General features: G+C 34.2%; 2 protein-coding genes across 2 annotated transcripts; one reads left to right on the top strand and one right to left on the bottom strand.

Annotated features, from left to right (window-relative positions):
• Positions 1 to 2,025: 2,025 nt before the first annotated feature.
• Positions 2,026 to 3,692, top strand: LOC130726090 (uncharacterized). Its single transcript, XM_057577314.1, has 2 exons — positions 2,026 to 2,152; positions 2,801 to 3,692. The coding sequence occupies exon 2, from the start codon at positions 2,808 to 2,810 to the stop codon at positions 3,468 to 3,470; it is 663 nt and encodes a 220-aa protein (XP_057433297.1). The 5' UTR covers positions 2,026 to 2,152; positions 2,801 to 2,807; the 3' UTR covers positions 3,471 to 3,692.
• Positions 3,693 to 7,005: 3,313 nt separating this feature from the next.
• Positions 7,006 to 15,599, bottom strand: LOC130723835 (protein DNA-DAMAGE INDUCIBLE 1). The gene is made up of 16 exons (XM_057574973.1): positions 15,362 to 15,599; positions 15,243 to 15,275; positions 14,771 to 14,913; positions 13,875 to 13,983; positions 13,494 to 13,610; positions 13,264 to 13,329; positions 12,309 to 12,371; positions 12,177 to 12,221; positions 11,838 to 11,899; positions 10,452 to 10,545; positions 9,436 to 9,528; positions 9,278 to 9,347; positions 9,080 to 9,150; positions 8,517 to 8,562; positions 8,173 to 8,198; positions 7,006 to 7,321 (listed from the first exon to the last, which is right to left on the bottom strand). The coding sequence occupies exons 1-16, from the start codon at positions 15,425 to 15,427 to the stop codon at positions 7,196 to 7,198; spliced, it is 1,230 nt and encodes a 409-aa protein (XP_057430956.1). The 5' UTR covers positions 15,428 to 15,599; the 3' UTR covers positions 7,006 to 7,195.
• Positions 15,600 to 16,620: the final 1,021 nt, after the last annotated feature.

Raw genomic sequence — 16,620 nt, 5'->3', positions numbered from 1 at the left:
GGATATAAAAGGATGAAGACCTAAAACGTGAAGATGACTAAAGCTAATTGAGAGAGATCAAGTGTTTTAGGATTGTTCATTGTTCTTTGTCCTTGTTACTTGTGAACAAACTTTGCTCACTGATTCTATAAAGCAAAGTTGTGTTCTGTGTTGTTTGATTCTTCAAACTCTGATTGTTGATTGTTTGTTACCAATCACTGTGGCAATGATTGACAGAAAGTGATAGGGGCTCTCATACTTAGGTTGAGATACTAAGTAGAAATACACTGGGTAGATTAGGAAGTGAACTATGAACTGTGGTGTTCATGAGTGTCTGTAATTCCTGAATCTTGAGGTAGTGGATTTCCTTTCTTTGGGTGCAAACCCTCCAGACGTAGGTGAAGTTTCACCGAACTGGGTTAACAATTCTTGTGTGTTGTTTACTTATGCTTTTAAGTTATTACTGTTACTGTTAGTCGATTGTCGAACATGTTGTCCCAACATCGCGTAGGACATCTGTTCTAAGGGAACTTGAATTTCACAAACATTGGGCCTCGTCTACCGTTGCTCGTGCAAACAACACACTATCATCTGCAAAAAGAAAGTGAGATATAACAGGCGCATGCCGACTAATTTTAATACCACTTATATCAGAAGAAACCACATAATTTTCGATCATAGCAGGAAAAAACCTCTCCACGGAGAATAAATAAGTATGGAGACAACGGTTCACCTTGTCTAAGACCTCTCTGAGGAGCAAAGCTCGGCTGAGGGTTACCATTCAATAAAATAGAGATAGACATTGATGTCACACAGCTCATAATGAGACTTGCCCAACTTGCAGGGAACCCCATTTTTTGAAACACTGATTCAAGAAAGGATCATTCGATGCGGTCATACGCTTTGGACATGTCCAATTTTAGCGTCATAATGTCATTGCGACCAGTAATTCTCTTCTTCATATAGTGAAAGAATTCGTAAGCAATCAGTGCATTATCAGTTATCAACCGCCCGATACAAAAGCACTCTGGCTTTCACAAACTAAATCAGGCAAAATCATTTTAAGTCTATTTGATATTGTCTTAATAACAATCTTAAAAATGAGAAGGCTGAGCATGATAAATGATTGGATAAAAACAAGATGTGATAAGAGTAAGATAGACTTTTATCCTATCATGTGTTTGAGGTGGACAGGATATTGATAGGATATGATACTATAATGAAAAATGTATAAAATTTTCCTTTGAAATAAAAAATGCATAATATTTTTTTAAAATTTAATTTTCTAAATAGTTTTTTTTCAAGTGATTATTTTCTTAAATTTATTTTTTTACATTTGTATAAATGAGCTTATGTTTTAATATTAAATTAAGTTTTATTAATTCGGCTATTTTAATTTTTTCAAAGGGAGTCTATACCTTGGTAAAGAGAAAAAAAAATAGTGTAAATTAAATTTTAAATCCTCTCATGTAAGCGTTTCCTCCATCACTCTACTCTAAGATCACGTTAAGTGAGTAGGTTTTTCACAAAAAATGTTTCTCCATACACCGCCCAGGAATTGAACTCTGGACTAAATGCTTAAGGAGCCCAAACTATCTATAAGTTGTGCTACTGGGTTGTTCCCTTTATCATTGTGCAGCAAAATATCACCTCTTAATATTTATTTTTAAAGGCCACAATTAATTTAAAGTGAGAATAATTAATTGTATTGTTGTTCAGCTTATGTATTCATACTAGAGAGGATCCAAATTCAGATATAGTTAGTTGTAAAAATTTAAAATATACCCGTTTGAAATTACACTAATCCGTATTTTTGTAATTGAATTTTTATTCCATATCATATTTTTAATTCATTTCAAAAATCTTATCAATTTTTCCTCTTATTTTATTATTTACCTTTCAATTCAATTTCCCTTTTTACATTATTTTTATATTTAATCTCTAATTTTGTATCCACCTTTTTCCTATTCCAATCTATAATTTAAAATTCAAAATACATCACTTATAAAAAGAGATCATGAAATGACAAAAATAGCCTCAAACAAAATTTCAGAAGACAAGTGATGTCCTTATAACATAAACCCTAGACAACTCAACCCTCCCTCTTGCGCTTCTTTCTTCCTGATAGAACCGCCATTGCTGCTGCGCCTCCATCTTCTCCTCGCCACCCCAGGTACGTTCTCCCTCTTCTTCTCGCTTTCTCAGTGTTAAAGTTTACAACTTTGCTCTTTCTCACTCTCCCTCTCTTCACTACACTGCAATTAAGCTTTGAACTGCAATTAGGGTTTTAGAACTAGATTAGAATGATTATCGGATTGATTAGAATGATTTTGATGCTGTTTAATAGAATTTTTGTTTCTTTACACTTTGAAAATTGTAATGATTAATTAACTGTTCTGCCCTTGTTGTGTTTGAAGCTGAAAAGTGAAAAATTACTCAATCTGATTGTGTTAAACAAATGGGGTTTTTTTTGTTTGTAGTTTAAGATTGGGTTAAGGCTGAATACTATAGAAAATTTAATTTTTTTAATAATTATAAATGAGGGGATGTGTGTTGTTTGATGTATTAGCTTATGGTTTAAATTGTTGAACTTTGCAATATCTTAAACTTTCAGAGTTAGTACTGTTATTGACTGTATTCTGTGATAGTAATCGCCAACATGCCGAATAGAAATTTGTTAAATTTGCCCTTAAATTTTGTCACTGAACTGGTCTGCTGATGTCTAGAACTGCTGGAGAAGATTTTGTTTATTAGCATTTTAATTTTATGCTTGCTTTTGTATAACTATAATTAACTTTTATTTTGGGTGGTCTTGGAACAGTTGCGCAATGCAGTCGAACGAGGCACCTTCTACCATGGAAGTTGAAGCTTCCCCATCTGAACCCAAAGTTCTGCCACCGAAGCCGTTGTTTGAGCCTTTGAAGCCTCATGAGATGTCGGATGGGCAGGTTCAGTTCCGCAAGGTGTCTGTTCCGCCTCATCGTTATACGCCTCTCAAGAAAGCCTGGATGGATCTCTACACTCCGATATATGAACAGATGAAGATCGATGTCCGTATGAATCTGAAGGCTAGAAAAGTTGAGTTGAAAACAAGGCGTGATACACCTGATATTAGTAACCTGCAAAAATGTGCTGATTTCGTCCATGCTTTCATGTTGGGATTTGATGTCATCGATGCCATTGCACTTTTGCGTTTGGATGAGCTCTATATTGAGTCTTTTGAGATCAAGGATGTTAAAACACTTCGTGGTGATCACTTGTCCCGTGCTATTGGAAGACTATCCGGCAAAGGTGGTAAAACAAAGTTTGCAATTGAGAATGCATCCAAGACAAGAATCGTGATTGCTGACTCCAAAATTCATATACTGGGATCTTTTGCCAACATCAAGATTGCCAGGGATTCTCTTTGTAGCCTAATTATGGGATCACCTGCAGGAAAGGTATACTCCAAGCTAAGAGCAGTTACTTCTAGACTGGCAGAAAGGTTTTGATCTTCTATTAATCATGGCATTTTAGGAACTTTCTTTCTGGTTCCATAGAAATTTCTATAATCTCTCTGTTATCAAGTGTGATGATGAGTTATTGTGGGGAAGTTGTTTCATTTGATTTAATTAAGCTATTTGTTGTACTCAAATCAAAAGTTATGGATGTAACAGCGTTGCTGTGAAGTTTTGCCTGTGACATTGATAATTATTATAGAGAGTTTATATACATGTTTAGTGTCTGATTGATACAGATAATGGTTAGTTTCTTTCTCGCAACGTACCCAGCATATTATCTAAGGTTTTAGATAAACAATTGATGTGTTTTTACTTTTACTCGGCTTGGATCCCCTGAAGTTGTAAAAACAACTGCAGTTCCATCTCGTACCTCATTCTAACTTAGCTAGTGTTTAGCCCAACTTATTTTTTGACTTTTAAGTTACTTTTAAGATAAGTTGGCAGTAGTTGCTCGTTTCTGTTCTTTCATCGTCTCCTTTCTTTGCCCACAAATCTCCTCTAGTTCTCACGCCGATAGTCGTACGTTTCTGTTCTTTCAACTTAGTCTTCATCTCATCTTCTCTTCACCCCTGTATTTTGCCGTCGTTACAAGGTGGATTGTATGCATAGTCGATTTTTGGTGGGGTGCTGTGAGATTGCAGAGTTCAACTTGGTCTTCATGAATTCATCCTTGTTACTCTGTTTTTCCCTTTTTTTCCTGTAACTCAATCTTCATTGATTTGTCCCGGTTTTAGACTTTGAGACTCTGTTTGAAACTTTTGAACTTTGTTTCAGACTTTCTTTTGAAGAAAGAATACTAAAAATAAGACAGAATTAGAAGAGAATGGTGAAGTGGGATGGGTCATGGTGTTAGGATTAGTGGTGAACTGTGCAGGCAATGTTCACAGGTTTTCTTTTTGTGGTTTTTCCTGGTTTTAAAAAGAAATTAACATGATATAAAAGAGGTTAATTTTGATGGATTTGTCACATAAATTATCATGTCAGTGAGTGCTTCATGGATGGAAAATGTTTCGGATGTTGTTTATAGATGAATGATATCAACCTTTGTATGTATAAGCTTGCATACCATTTGGATGAATATATATGAAAATACATACATTATTCATCAAACAACTTTTAACTTAAAAGTTACATTTAATATGTTAAAATATGAAAACCACCAAACAACTTTAGCTTTATTTTTAAAGATCTTATTTTTAACTTTAACTTATAAGTAACTTTTAAGCTTTAAAAAAGCTGGGTCAAACACTACCTTAATATTTTATTGATATCTTATTATAGTAAGTTTTAATGGTTAAGACCTCGTTTTCTTAATTTACCTATTGACTGTTGAGTAAACCTTTGCTCCACACCAGCCGTACTTAATAAGTTAATAGTACTAAGAGCATCAGCAACAAAGAAACTTTCTTTGTGAGTTTCTTTATGACATGTCATCTGAAGTAAAGTTTCTTAACCGTTGCAGAAAATTAAGTTTCTCCACGTGGCAAGCAACTTTGCTCCAAAGTTTCTTTCTAGAGAAACTTTGCTCAAAGTTTCTCTTCTAAATTTAATGATTAAAAAATAAATAAATAAGCAAATAAATAGGTAACTAGATTTACAAGAAAGTAGTGGGGTATATTGTGGGATCCATTTAAAAAACTTTTTAGAATTTCTGGATTGGAGTAAAAAGTGAGTAGAGTTTATTAAAGTGGTTTAAATGACGTGGCATTACCAAAATTTAAATTAGAAACTCTAATGAGTTTCTTGGATAATGATGCTCTAAGGGTACTAAGACCATGTACAATGGTCTCAACAATTTACCCCCTCTCAACACCACTTTTTCTCTTCCCAACACTCCACATCATCTTCTCTCTCCAATTCAACACACTCTCAACAATTACCCACTCCAATGGTTTTCATTCAACACCCTACCCCACCACTCACCCTACCCCACCACTTTTTTATTTCATATTTTTTTAATTTTATATTTTTGTTTTTATTATTTACATAAAACTACAATTATTATTTTAAATTAAATTAAAACAATAAACACTTAACAATTTAATTTTTTTTAATATAGACAATAATTTATTTTATTTCCTTAAATTAAAAATGGAAGACGACAAACTAAGCACACAATAATTTATTTTATTTTCTTAACTTAAAATGCAAGACAACAAACTAAGCACACAACACACAAATGGTGATTGTTGGGATCCATTTCAAAACAAATGTTAATAGAAAGATAATAAGATGGTGAGAGAGATAATAAGATGGTGAAAAACTTGGTTTTTTTTTCTGTGTCAAAATCAAACGAACCAAGTCTCTATTTATAGAGAAAAAAAATCATGAATTTTGGTATAAATTTTTTTTTCAGAAAATATTTTTTTGATGAAATAATTGAGTTCAAAAGATAAGGGTAAAAGAAATCCGACGAGCCAATCAGATTAAGACACGTGTCACTGCCTAAAAAAAGCATTCTCTCTCTCTCCTGAGACAAGGCGCGTCACGCGCCTTGTCTACGCGTGTATGACACGCGCCTGTCGGTGGCCACTGGCCTCGCACCACGTGGCATACCGCAGGTCTCTCAACAATGTTGAAAATCCTCAACATTTCTCCCCTCCCTCTCTCCTCCACATCACCCTCAATAATCTTTAACAACCATTTCAACATCTCAACAATCCTCAACAATCTTCAACACAAATTTTCAACAACCATTGTAAATGGTCTAAATAGTAAATACTATGGAGCATAAGGTAGAGTTAATCTTGACTTTCAATTTGAACATGGATAGGTAAGATTAATTTCGTTTAATTGTAATGCTTCAGATCATGAGGTTAATTAAAGAGTGATTTTCTCTTTTTATAATTTATGTGCTTTCACTTGAAAAAAACTTGATATGCATTCCCTTAGTATCTAGGTAACTCTGTTTATAAAGCCTGTTGGATTTAATAAAAAATAAAGGACTAAAAAGTTCATTTGATATGCATGAAGAAGTATGTGAATGATGCTAAAATGCACAAAACACAAGTCTGAACAAAGTGTTCAAAATTTATGATGCAAATTTTTTATTTGACAAGTCAACAAGCCATGTGCTTGAGTTTAGTGAAATTCAACCTCAGAGAATGAACACATGCAAGACTAGATAAGCAAAGCCGCATGGACATATTTTTCTTTTCTTAAAAAATACAACATGCAGAAAACTCATGCAAGCCAATGAAATTATTTGTATCGTGCAAATATTTAATTCATTTTTTTTATGTTTTTGCTCTATTTTTAATGACAATGCAAGAATGTCATGCAAAAGCCAATGAGTATGAATTTTTATTTGCTTTTTTTTATGTAATAGACAATATACAATATGCAAGTGAACATGAGATGACAAAACTACATGGGTGATATAAAATTTCAACGCAAGATGAAGGATTACATTTCTGAATCATGCTATAATTTCACGAGGATGGCAAAAAAACACAAGTATGATGCAAAATCATGACATTTATGAACCATTGCATTCTTTGATAAAATCATGGTAATTCTAAACAAGTTTTCTTCAACCACTATAAAGAATGCATTCTTTGATAGTATCATTTAAAAAAATCCTCAGTATAAACAATTCAGAATAAATGCCACAACATTTACAATTTAGTTTTAGAATTTATAATGAAATTGGCTAAAAATGAAAGTTGTTTCAAGTAATAAATTAATCCTTTCAAATAAAAAAAAAATTGTTCTTCTCAGCCAAAGAGAAATCCAGCTGCCTGTTCCTCATTGCCATTGCATAACTGAAGGGCTTGTATAACTTCATCTCTTCCAAATCCCAGCTCAACAAGCTTAGCAACTTTGGCTTCAAAAGCAGAGTCCTGCAACCATATAGACCAAATCAGGGAACTTAAAAGGTGAAATCAGTAATCATTAAGAAAAGAAAGAAAAAGACAAATATATATATAGGTACGATACATCAAGCATGTCCCAATTGTATACTTGTCATGAACATAGGTACAATACAAACGACAGTTATTGGTCTTCTTTTTCACACAAGCAAACAAGGTTTAACTATATAAGGATTCTTCTATCTTCAAACTAGCATTCCCTTTTAAATCCGAAAAGATGGGACTCCAGCAACCCATCCATGTCAATATTATAAGTATTTTCTTTTTATGTTTTTGCCTTCTTGTTCACCATGTTCATGAGATGATATGGTACTACATTTTGCTTCATAGACAAATGGACCAAGAGTAAAATAAATACTCCTCATTGTGAGTAAAGCTTTCTATATTAGTCATCCAAAGCCTAGTAAGACACATATTAGTTTTTTAAATATTTCACAGCGAAACTTAGTCCTTTAAAAAAATACAATAATTAACAAACTCCTAGTTTTGTACCACCACTTTAAGGTGTGTTTGGTTAACAAGCTCTTATGAATTGAGTTGGGAGTCCATTGCACTCAATTGGGTATACACACACTTGGTCCTCTACAAGGACAAATATGATGACATTTTAGATCTTTTAAACTAATTTGGTGGCTAAAATCTATAGAGTCTATAGAGAACTAGTATGGTAATTGGTAACACGCGAACGTTTGGAGGATCAAGCAGGGTTTACTCAATTTGTTCTACACCTACAACAAACTACAAGTGAATGCAAATATGTGAAAGATTTTAAAAGGATAAAGTACAAAAATTGAAATAGTGGTTGATATTTAACAGCATACCTTAGACTTGTCACCAGAAGCTCCTCCTGAAAAATATGTAAAAATAAAAAAATAAAGCAAATATGTTACTAACATTGGCTCTATTGATCAGTTTAGCAAATGTGAAATTTGACACAAGAAATAAAGCAAATTCAATCATATAGTCAGCTACGAAATAAATAACTACCCCATGAACACTGCATAACAATAAGCCTAACTACCCTAGAAAGAAGAAGAATATATTATGGTCATATTGCAAGCTTAAAAAACATGTTTACGATGGAATTTAATGGAAATTTATCCAATTGAACTCAAAAATAGGATAAACAAAATAAACTTTTCTTTAAACAAACTCCACTACTAACCAGATGATACACCTCCCTGTGATGGATTATTGCTCCCTGAAGTAACCTGAAGGTATGACACAAAATACAATTGTCATTGTTTTCATCAAAACAAAATGACAAAGCAAACCAGAAAAGCCATAACAATTCATGATAATGTATCACTGTTTTTATCTATTTCTTCATTTGTTTTAGATCACAGTTTTGTGGGCACTTAAAAACAGCCGTTGCAGATTTGAACTTCTAACCGGCCATAATACTGTTTTCACGTTCTCAATAATGTTCTGGCATCACATCCCTCAGTATGCAGTGTTTAAGATATGATAATAAGATCATGCACTCAATTTGGGGGGAAAAAGATGTACTTAACCACTAGAAATCAATCACCATGTTACAATCAAAAAGCAATAGTTAAAAAGGAACAGCCAATTGAAGATCAAATTAAGCAAAAATGCCATGGAAGGAAACGTGTCCTGCCTTCAACTACTCAGCAATCAAAGCGTCATTCTGCCCTATGAGGAACAAGGAAAAGGAAGAGGCTAATGAAAGCCAAATTCCTACTTAATCATTAAAAGTGTACTTACTGGGCCACCTGAGGTAGAAGCTTCCTTAGATAATTTTTCCTCATCAAAAAACCGAGATGGTATGTCTTTCTCTGAGCATAACAGACAATGTTAGCTATATATAAAATGCACAACAGAATCAAGTTGGAAAAGAACTGCGCAAACTAATGAGAAAAACAAAATGGTCAATACTACAAATCCAGAGAGTGGAAAACCAACCTTGCAAAAATGGCACAGAAACTTCTCCCCCACCAACTCGCAAAACATTATCTTTTAAATCAATTATACACTGCAGACATAAGAAACATCTATAAGAATAGCAGTTTAGGGTAATCATTGAAAGCGAATATATTTAAGATTGCAACTGAGGGTGGTACCTGGTGCTTTCGGAGCATATCCAGCCCAAAGAGAAATTCCATATTGGGAGAATCCAACACTAAGAATGAGCAAGGGTAAAATATAGTCCCAATCTATTGGAAACAAAGACACAAAACTAAAGTTGGTGTGGAACTATTAAAAGACAAAACATGTAAGATAATGGTGATCCATTTTAGAGGAAATGAAAATAAATGAATCTCAAATGATTAAATTGGAATAGTTCTTCCATAAAAAACTAAAACCACGAGAGAGTTCCTCTAGTAGATATTAGACACAGAAATCATAAACTACAAATTATACAATAAGCATTCACAAGAAAACAGAAGACATGGAGGTGTCCGCATGACTAGCTTACAACTCATATCTCCAATCATTTCCCTTCACCCTTATGAAAGTTAAAATGAACAGCACAAAACACCCACGAAGGGAGGCAGAGGCTAACAATGTTAAAATTTAAATTACAAATCCTCAGTATCACATATGTTAATACATTTGAGTAAGTAAGTAATACCGGATACAAGTTTATACAATTATACTTATTAATTTTGCCCCAAATATAATAAGGAAAATATAAAATCATATATAGTTTAACTCCAAAATAGACAAATCTAACAAATAAACTAAATATGTTTTCATTTACTAGAAAGACCAACACTACCCCATCAGACCTTATTAGAATTTAGGAGGCCTAACACTACCCCAAAAGATAGCTTAGAGGTGACGGTTGCTCTCCCTTTTATAAACAATTATTTGACCATATCTCTAGTCAATGTAGGACTTCTCAACACCCCCTCAAGCTCAGAGCTGGACATTTGGAGCGTGGAATTTGCAGGTATGAACATCTGCGGTGGCCCATATATGGGTGGTCTCCACTAAACAGATCTAGCATAGGCTTTGATACCATTTAGAATTTGGGAGGCCTAACTTTACCCCAAAAGCTCTACCCTATTAAACACTTATCTGACCAAATCTCTAGTCAATGTGGGACTTCTCAACAGACCTGTTAAAACATTACCTTGATTGGAGCTACATGTATACGACCCAATATTTCTGATTGACCAACTCCATGAGCAATTCCTTTGTAACGCTGATCTAAAAGTCTCAACAATCTGGAAGATAACATGAACATTAAAAAAAATCCCATATTTTAAAAACATGGAAACTTACACTACACTACTATTGATAAATAAAAGCACAAAAAGTATAAAAAGCATCCTTCACTGAAGAACCAGTCAACCAGAGAGAGAGAGAGAGACCCTTGCAATACACAAAAACTAACGATGGTTTAGAGCAGGGTTGTATGTAGCACCGTAGCGGCCCTTGGCCGCTCCTAGTTGTTGTGTAGCAGTTCAGTTCAGTGTAGCAGCTGTTGCGGCCGCTAAAGCGGAGGAAAAAAAAGCCATAGCGGCGCTATTTGGCCGCTATTTGTTCGAACTGATAAAAACCCAAAAACAACCCACAAAAAAGTTCATGTTAGGGCATTTTTGGGACGTATTTCAAGGTTTTTGCTATGCAAACATACTGAAAATGGTCTAATTGAGGAGGATGAGGAGGAAGTGATATAGAACTTTCATGTTTTTAGGCACTAAATTTAGGACTTAGGAAACTTAAACTTCTTGGTTATCTTGACTTCTGTTGGTACTAGTATGTTTTGTTTAAGACCTATGACTTTTTAATGTTAATTATGAGTGCCATGAATTTTGAGTATTTTTTACCAATTATATGTATATAGTTACATTATATAAGCTATACAAAAAATTCTTCATAGAGGACATCCCGCTATGCTATACCGCAATAGCATTTTTGCGGTAGGCCGATACGCACCGCTATTGAAGATTGACAACACTGGTTGAGGGATGAAGCTTCATAAAAGGAGCAAATTATTATAACAGAATGGACCTAAGGTCTCTACAAAAACAACAAGGCTCACAGAAATCATTTAATGTCTTTCTAATAGGTTTAAGTAAACACTGAAGTCAAGTCATTCATGAACTTATCTTGCACCTACCCCAAGTCACTCTCATCGACTTATTTACAAGCTTAAAAAATATCAGGCTCTAAATTCACATTTCAAACTCAAATGCAGTGTCTAGAAAATTTGTGAATATGATATTATGATCATATATCATATTCCTTACATGCCTGCATTTTCATTTTTGTTTTTTTAGTCCTTTTTTCTGAACTACCTGTTTTCAGTTTGATTCACATAAAGAGCACAATACACAACCAACTAAGGTGAATTTAACTGCCTCAGCCACACATCCATCTAGCTATGTACAAGTAGGGTATATTCATAGGCATGTAAATATGCTAAGTTGCTAACTGCTACTCAACAAAATAAACCATTTCCTAGCATTATAGATGTCTTTGAAGCAAATTCGAGTCAAACATGTGTACATACCCCAATCGCTCAGCACAGCTTTTTGATATAATGGTAGACTGGGCTCCACTATCAACAAATGCCTGAAACAAAGTGAAAATTCAATTGATGCATGTTCCATTTCAAATACCTGTCAATGAAGAGGGAAAGAAAAACTGCAATAGATAGCATGCGCTACCCAATTAAATGGACTAGTAGTCCCTAGCAGACAGGTTGAGATAAACAAGAGGAATATAGCCATGTATTTTACATAAGTAATAATTGAAAGCAGGGAGCTAAAAAAATATAATATCTATAATCTGTCTCCATATAAAACCCCGAACTTAAAGAGTAATGCTCTTGGTATGACAAGCCACTTGCCTTCAGTGGGACACCATTAACCTCCATGTCTACATACAACATGACCTGATATTACATAAAAAGTTAAGATTTTATTCAGAAAAACGAACAAATCTATTAGCATCGAATAGAAAAGTTGAAAATGATACAGACCACTCTAGCAAAAGCTTCAGGATTATGTTCAAGTGCAGCTTCCCAATTTTCATCAATTCCTTTCTGAAAAAATAGTTTAAATACCATTATTCGTAGTAAAACAACAGGAATTGTGAATAAGGAACGAGGAGGAGTATAACATCATTAATAATTTAATATTATGAACAGTGCATATTGAGGATAAAATAAGTAATAGGTAGCATGTAGATAGTAAATAGAAATATATTAGACACTGAGATTGACTTTGCCCCAACAAGAACAGACTTACAAAATTTTCTAAAGGTTATCTGATAAGGCAACACTTGTATTTAGCCAAGAAATTATGACAAACAAACTAGGAACTAGTTACCTAAAGATTGGTGGGAAAAGAAGATTTAATTTAATATTTTTCTGGTAGATAAATCAATATTTAAACAAATGTCAATTTAACTCTGTTCCAGACATGATTGGGTAAACAATATGCTCTTGAATTCATTAGAATCATCACAAGTTATTCAACATAAATACAAATAATCACATCAGACAGAATCAAAGCATAATAAATAAGTGATTTATATAATCAAAATAACAATTGAAATTAACATATACATGGTAGCACTTGGATAATCTCAAAACACTAAGTGGAAATAGATGTCCTATCAGTGGATGTATCAGGAGTTTTAAAAGTAACAAGACCCACATAAAACATCTCTTGGAGTTGCAAATCATAACTTCTAACTAATATTAACAACGCAACTGTCAAACATCAACTCTCCTAAATGCTCAGCTTAAGCTGTTGGGCAAAGGTCCAATGAAGATTTTAACCCAATCATGATTTGATTTTGACAAATAGGGCAGCAAGTAGCGAATTCATGTCATATCATGCCTAAAGTTAACCACCAAACGCTTAAGCTGTAAATTATGTAGATATTCGTAAAATGTTTTTATGTCTAACAGAAATGGGGGTAAAACTGACCTGACGGATGGCAGCTTCAATCTTCTTTTGTGCTTCAACATCAAAAGGATCAGCATAAAGAAGAGCCTACAAACAAAATAGAATCCAAGTAAATTTAGGAGGAAATATCAGAGTAATGGCAATGCACCAGATATAAAAATGAAGATCTCCAAAGGATTAGGAGCAAAGCAGCTTGTAATGAAACAATTGAACCTCTTGATAAATGTGAAGAAACAATACAGACTACTTACAAGCTCTTCTTCTTTCTGACGCCGATATTCATCTTTTTGGCGATGACGCAATCGTAAAATCTCCTGCAGTCTATTCAGATCATTCCCTAGAATAGCTTGTGCCAGCTCCGGGTCACTCTGTATATTCCATTGTAAAGATGGTCATAATATAGCCAATCCCAAAAAAAAGAACCAAAAAACAGCAAAGGAAGAAAATGATTAAAAATGACCAAATTATATCAAAATAATTTGAAATTGAATAACATTTACATCTATACGCTAATCAGTTTGAGAGGATATGTTACAATAATTTTATTAAGCATAAGAAATAAGAATACATGTATGCATTTAAAATCTTGATAAGGTTGACTGAAGACAAAAATAAAAGAAACATCAATTTACCTGAAAGAGCTGACCCATCATATTAGAATCACGTCTGATGTGCTGCTGGAAAGCACTAGGGTTTACAGCAGATCCATCAGGATTGAAGCTCAAATCATTGGCAGATCCACTGAAATAATTTAAATTTATCGCAAAGAGTATATCAGGTTTTTTGGTATTTTCTATTTCAACGAAAATGTACTTTCCCAAAAATTGGGGTAGAATATATAAAGATTACAGTCAAGACGGTATATGTCAATAACTCGGCAGCCTGTAGCATGCAATGGCTTCTTTCTTTATTCTTATTGTTTTCACATATACTCAAATTACATGGATGGTGAGCAAATGAGAAAAACAAATCAACTTATAGAAAGAGTGACTGATCTAAAATAAGGTAAGTCCGTTTTCAAGTGGTACCCAGTAAACATCTTCCAGATCCGTAATTGCAGCAGTATCACTTGATTTTCTTTTTTATGCATATACTCTTGACAGTTCATCTATAGGCCTATACAAATTAGGCCCAATTTAGCTGATAAAATTTGACAATGCATTGGCGGTTACGGAGCAAAATTTTATAGAAGAGACGTGATTAGAAGCTCATGAAATTGGATGGAAAATACTGCGACCTGTGCTACAATCCAGAAGTGGACTGGTCATTTTAACAAATTACATCACTGGTGAAACGTCGCCCTATAAAATCAATATCATACGTACAAGATCATAGTGCAGTACTAAAGTCAAGGAGAATCTCAATATTCTTATAAATATTTAGCATGTCTTAGTTCATAACTAACACCTAAGAAAAACTAGAGTACATGCTTTCCTATCATCTCATATTATTGGAGGGAAGCATAAACAGGACAAGGTAATTTCTAGGTAAAAAAATAGAGGTTCCCAGCATTATATCATAAGCATACCTAGAAGCAGCAGCACCACCACCACCACCAGACACCATCATTAGCAAATCATCATCCTTAACACCAAGGGCACTCAACTTCTCAGGATTCCTCACCTCCTTCCCATTAAACAGAAGTTGTTGCTTCTGAAGAGGCACACTTGTCTTTCCACACACAAGTTTAGCATCAAACAAACACAACAAGAAAGTAAGAAAACCCAATCACAGAAGCAGTGTATCCAAAACCAAAAAAGACAAACTAAAATCAAATAAATCCAACATCTCATGCACACTTCCCATCTCAACTCAATTATAAAAACACACATGAATCCAACACCAACATCATCATATGACCCAGAATTGCTAAACAAAAACAATGTTTGCTAAATATCCTCAGCAGCATTACTCATGGAACAAAATTTTAAAAAAAATTGACTTTGTATTAAAAAAACAATCTTTAGGGAAAAAGAAAAGATGGGTATTGGAGAACTCACCTCAACCTCGAGCAATGCCTTGACGTTTTCTACCTATAACAAAAAGAACAAATATTGAAGGAAAAGCAATAGAGTAAAAAGTGAAATACGAAGCCAAAAAGAAGATCTTTGATGATTACAGATTCGTTGGGATCCACATCCAGAGTGAGAATTTGTTCATCAGCAGTCATGACAGTGATCTTCATCTTGAAGGATTCGTGATGATGATGTTGTGGGAACAAGAGAAGAAAAAATTCGAGTTTTGTTTTGGGTGGTAGCTTCAAGGTACAAGATAACGACTGATGGAAGACTCGAATGTTTTATAGATGAAAACTTTTTTAGTTGTGACTTGTTGAAGGGGTTCAAGTAGGGGATGATGACTTTCAATCTCAACTAAGAAATTTGTTATTTCGATAAAGATAATTACAACAATAAATGAGATATATATGTAGATAAGACAAATAAAAATTTCGGGTGCGGGTGTCGTTTGTTTTTTACACATCGGAAAATTAACAACTAAAACGACTAAGGAGTATTAATACGAACACTTATTATGAGGATCTCTAAGTTTAAGAGCGGCACCTCCCGCTGATCCAGAGGGACAATGGGGGAAGAAGCCTATTTCCTTGCTATCCAATTTGTCGTCTTGTTGCACTCTCTATTAACACCAATTAGTAATACATTCCACTGCTTTTTTTGTACGGTCACATTTCACTATTATTAGTTGTAATAACTTATTTTACCTTCTAAAGTTACATTCTCTCACTTTCCACGAGTTAAATCTAAAAATTAATTCTCTCACTAATCCAAACAAAGCTAGAAGTAGGGAAAAGAAGTATTGATCACTATAACTACATGTGGTTACAAGTGAACATGTATTCTTATTTTCTTAGACTATTTTATTGAGTGAATAGTCAAATTAATCTCAGAAAGTGTTGAGCATTGACAAGTTCGTCCACAAAAGAATAAAATACCCTCGCGATCTCTGATTGTGTAAAATGTCAGTCAAGTTAGTCCTTGCATGGACTAACTCGACCCAGGTTTGACCCCCAGAGACAAGAGGGTTGACCTAAACCCTAAGCTCTAAACCCAAAACACAAAACCCGACGGGCCAGATCAACCAAAATGGGTTAAGATCAACTTCAAATGCTTGTCCTAAACCAACCGAGCTAACATGAACGAGCTGAATAGACTCAACCTGATCAGGGCGGGTCAACATCAACAGGTAGGCTTCAGGTTAGGCATGTAAGCTTTGGTTTGAGCGAGTCGGCGACAAGTTGGGTGGGTCAACATCGCGGCGAGCGGGTAGGCGTCAAGTCAGGCGGATCAAATATAGGGTTTAGGGCCAATTTTATGGTTCAGTTATGGGTTTATGAGTGATTTGAAGGTTCATTGCAAG

The sequence above is a fragment of the Lotus japonicus genome, chromosome 6, assembly GCF_012489685.1.
Source record: "Lotus japonicus ecotype B-129 chromosome 6, LjGifu_v1.2".
In the NCBI taxonomy this organism is placed as follows: Eukaryota; Viridiplantae; Streptophyta; class Magnoliopsida; order Fabales; family Fabaceae; genus Lotus; species Lotus japonicus.
This window is presented reverse-complemented; position numbering and strand designations above follow the sequence as displayed.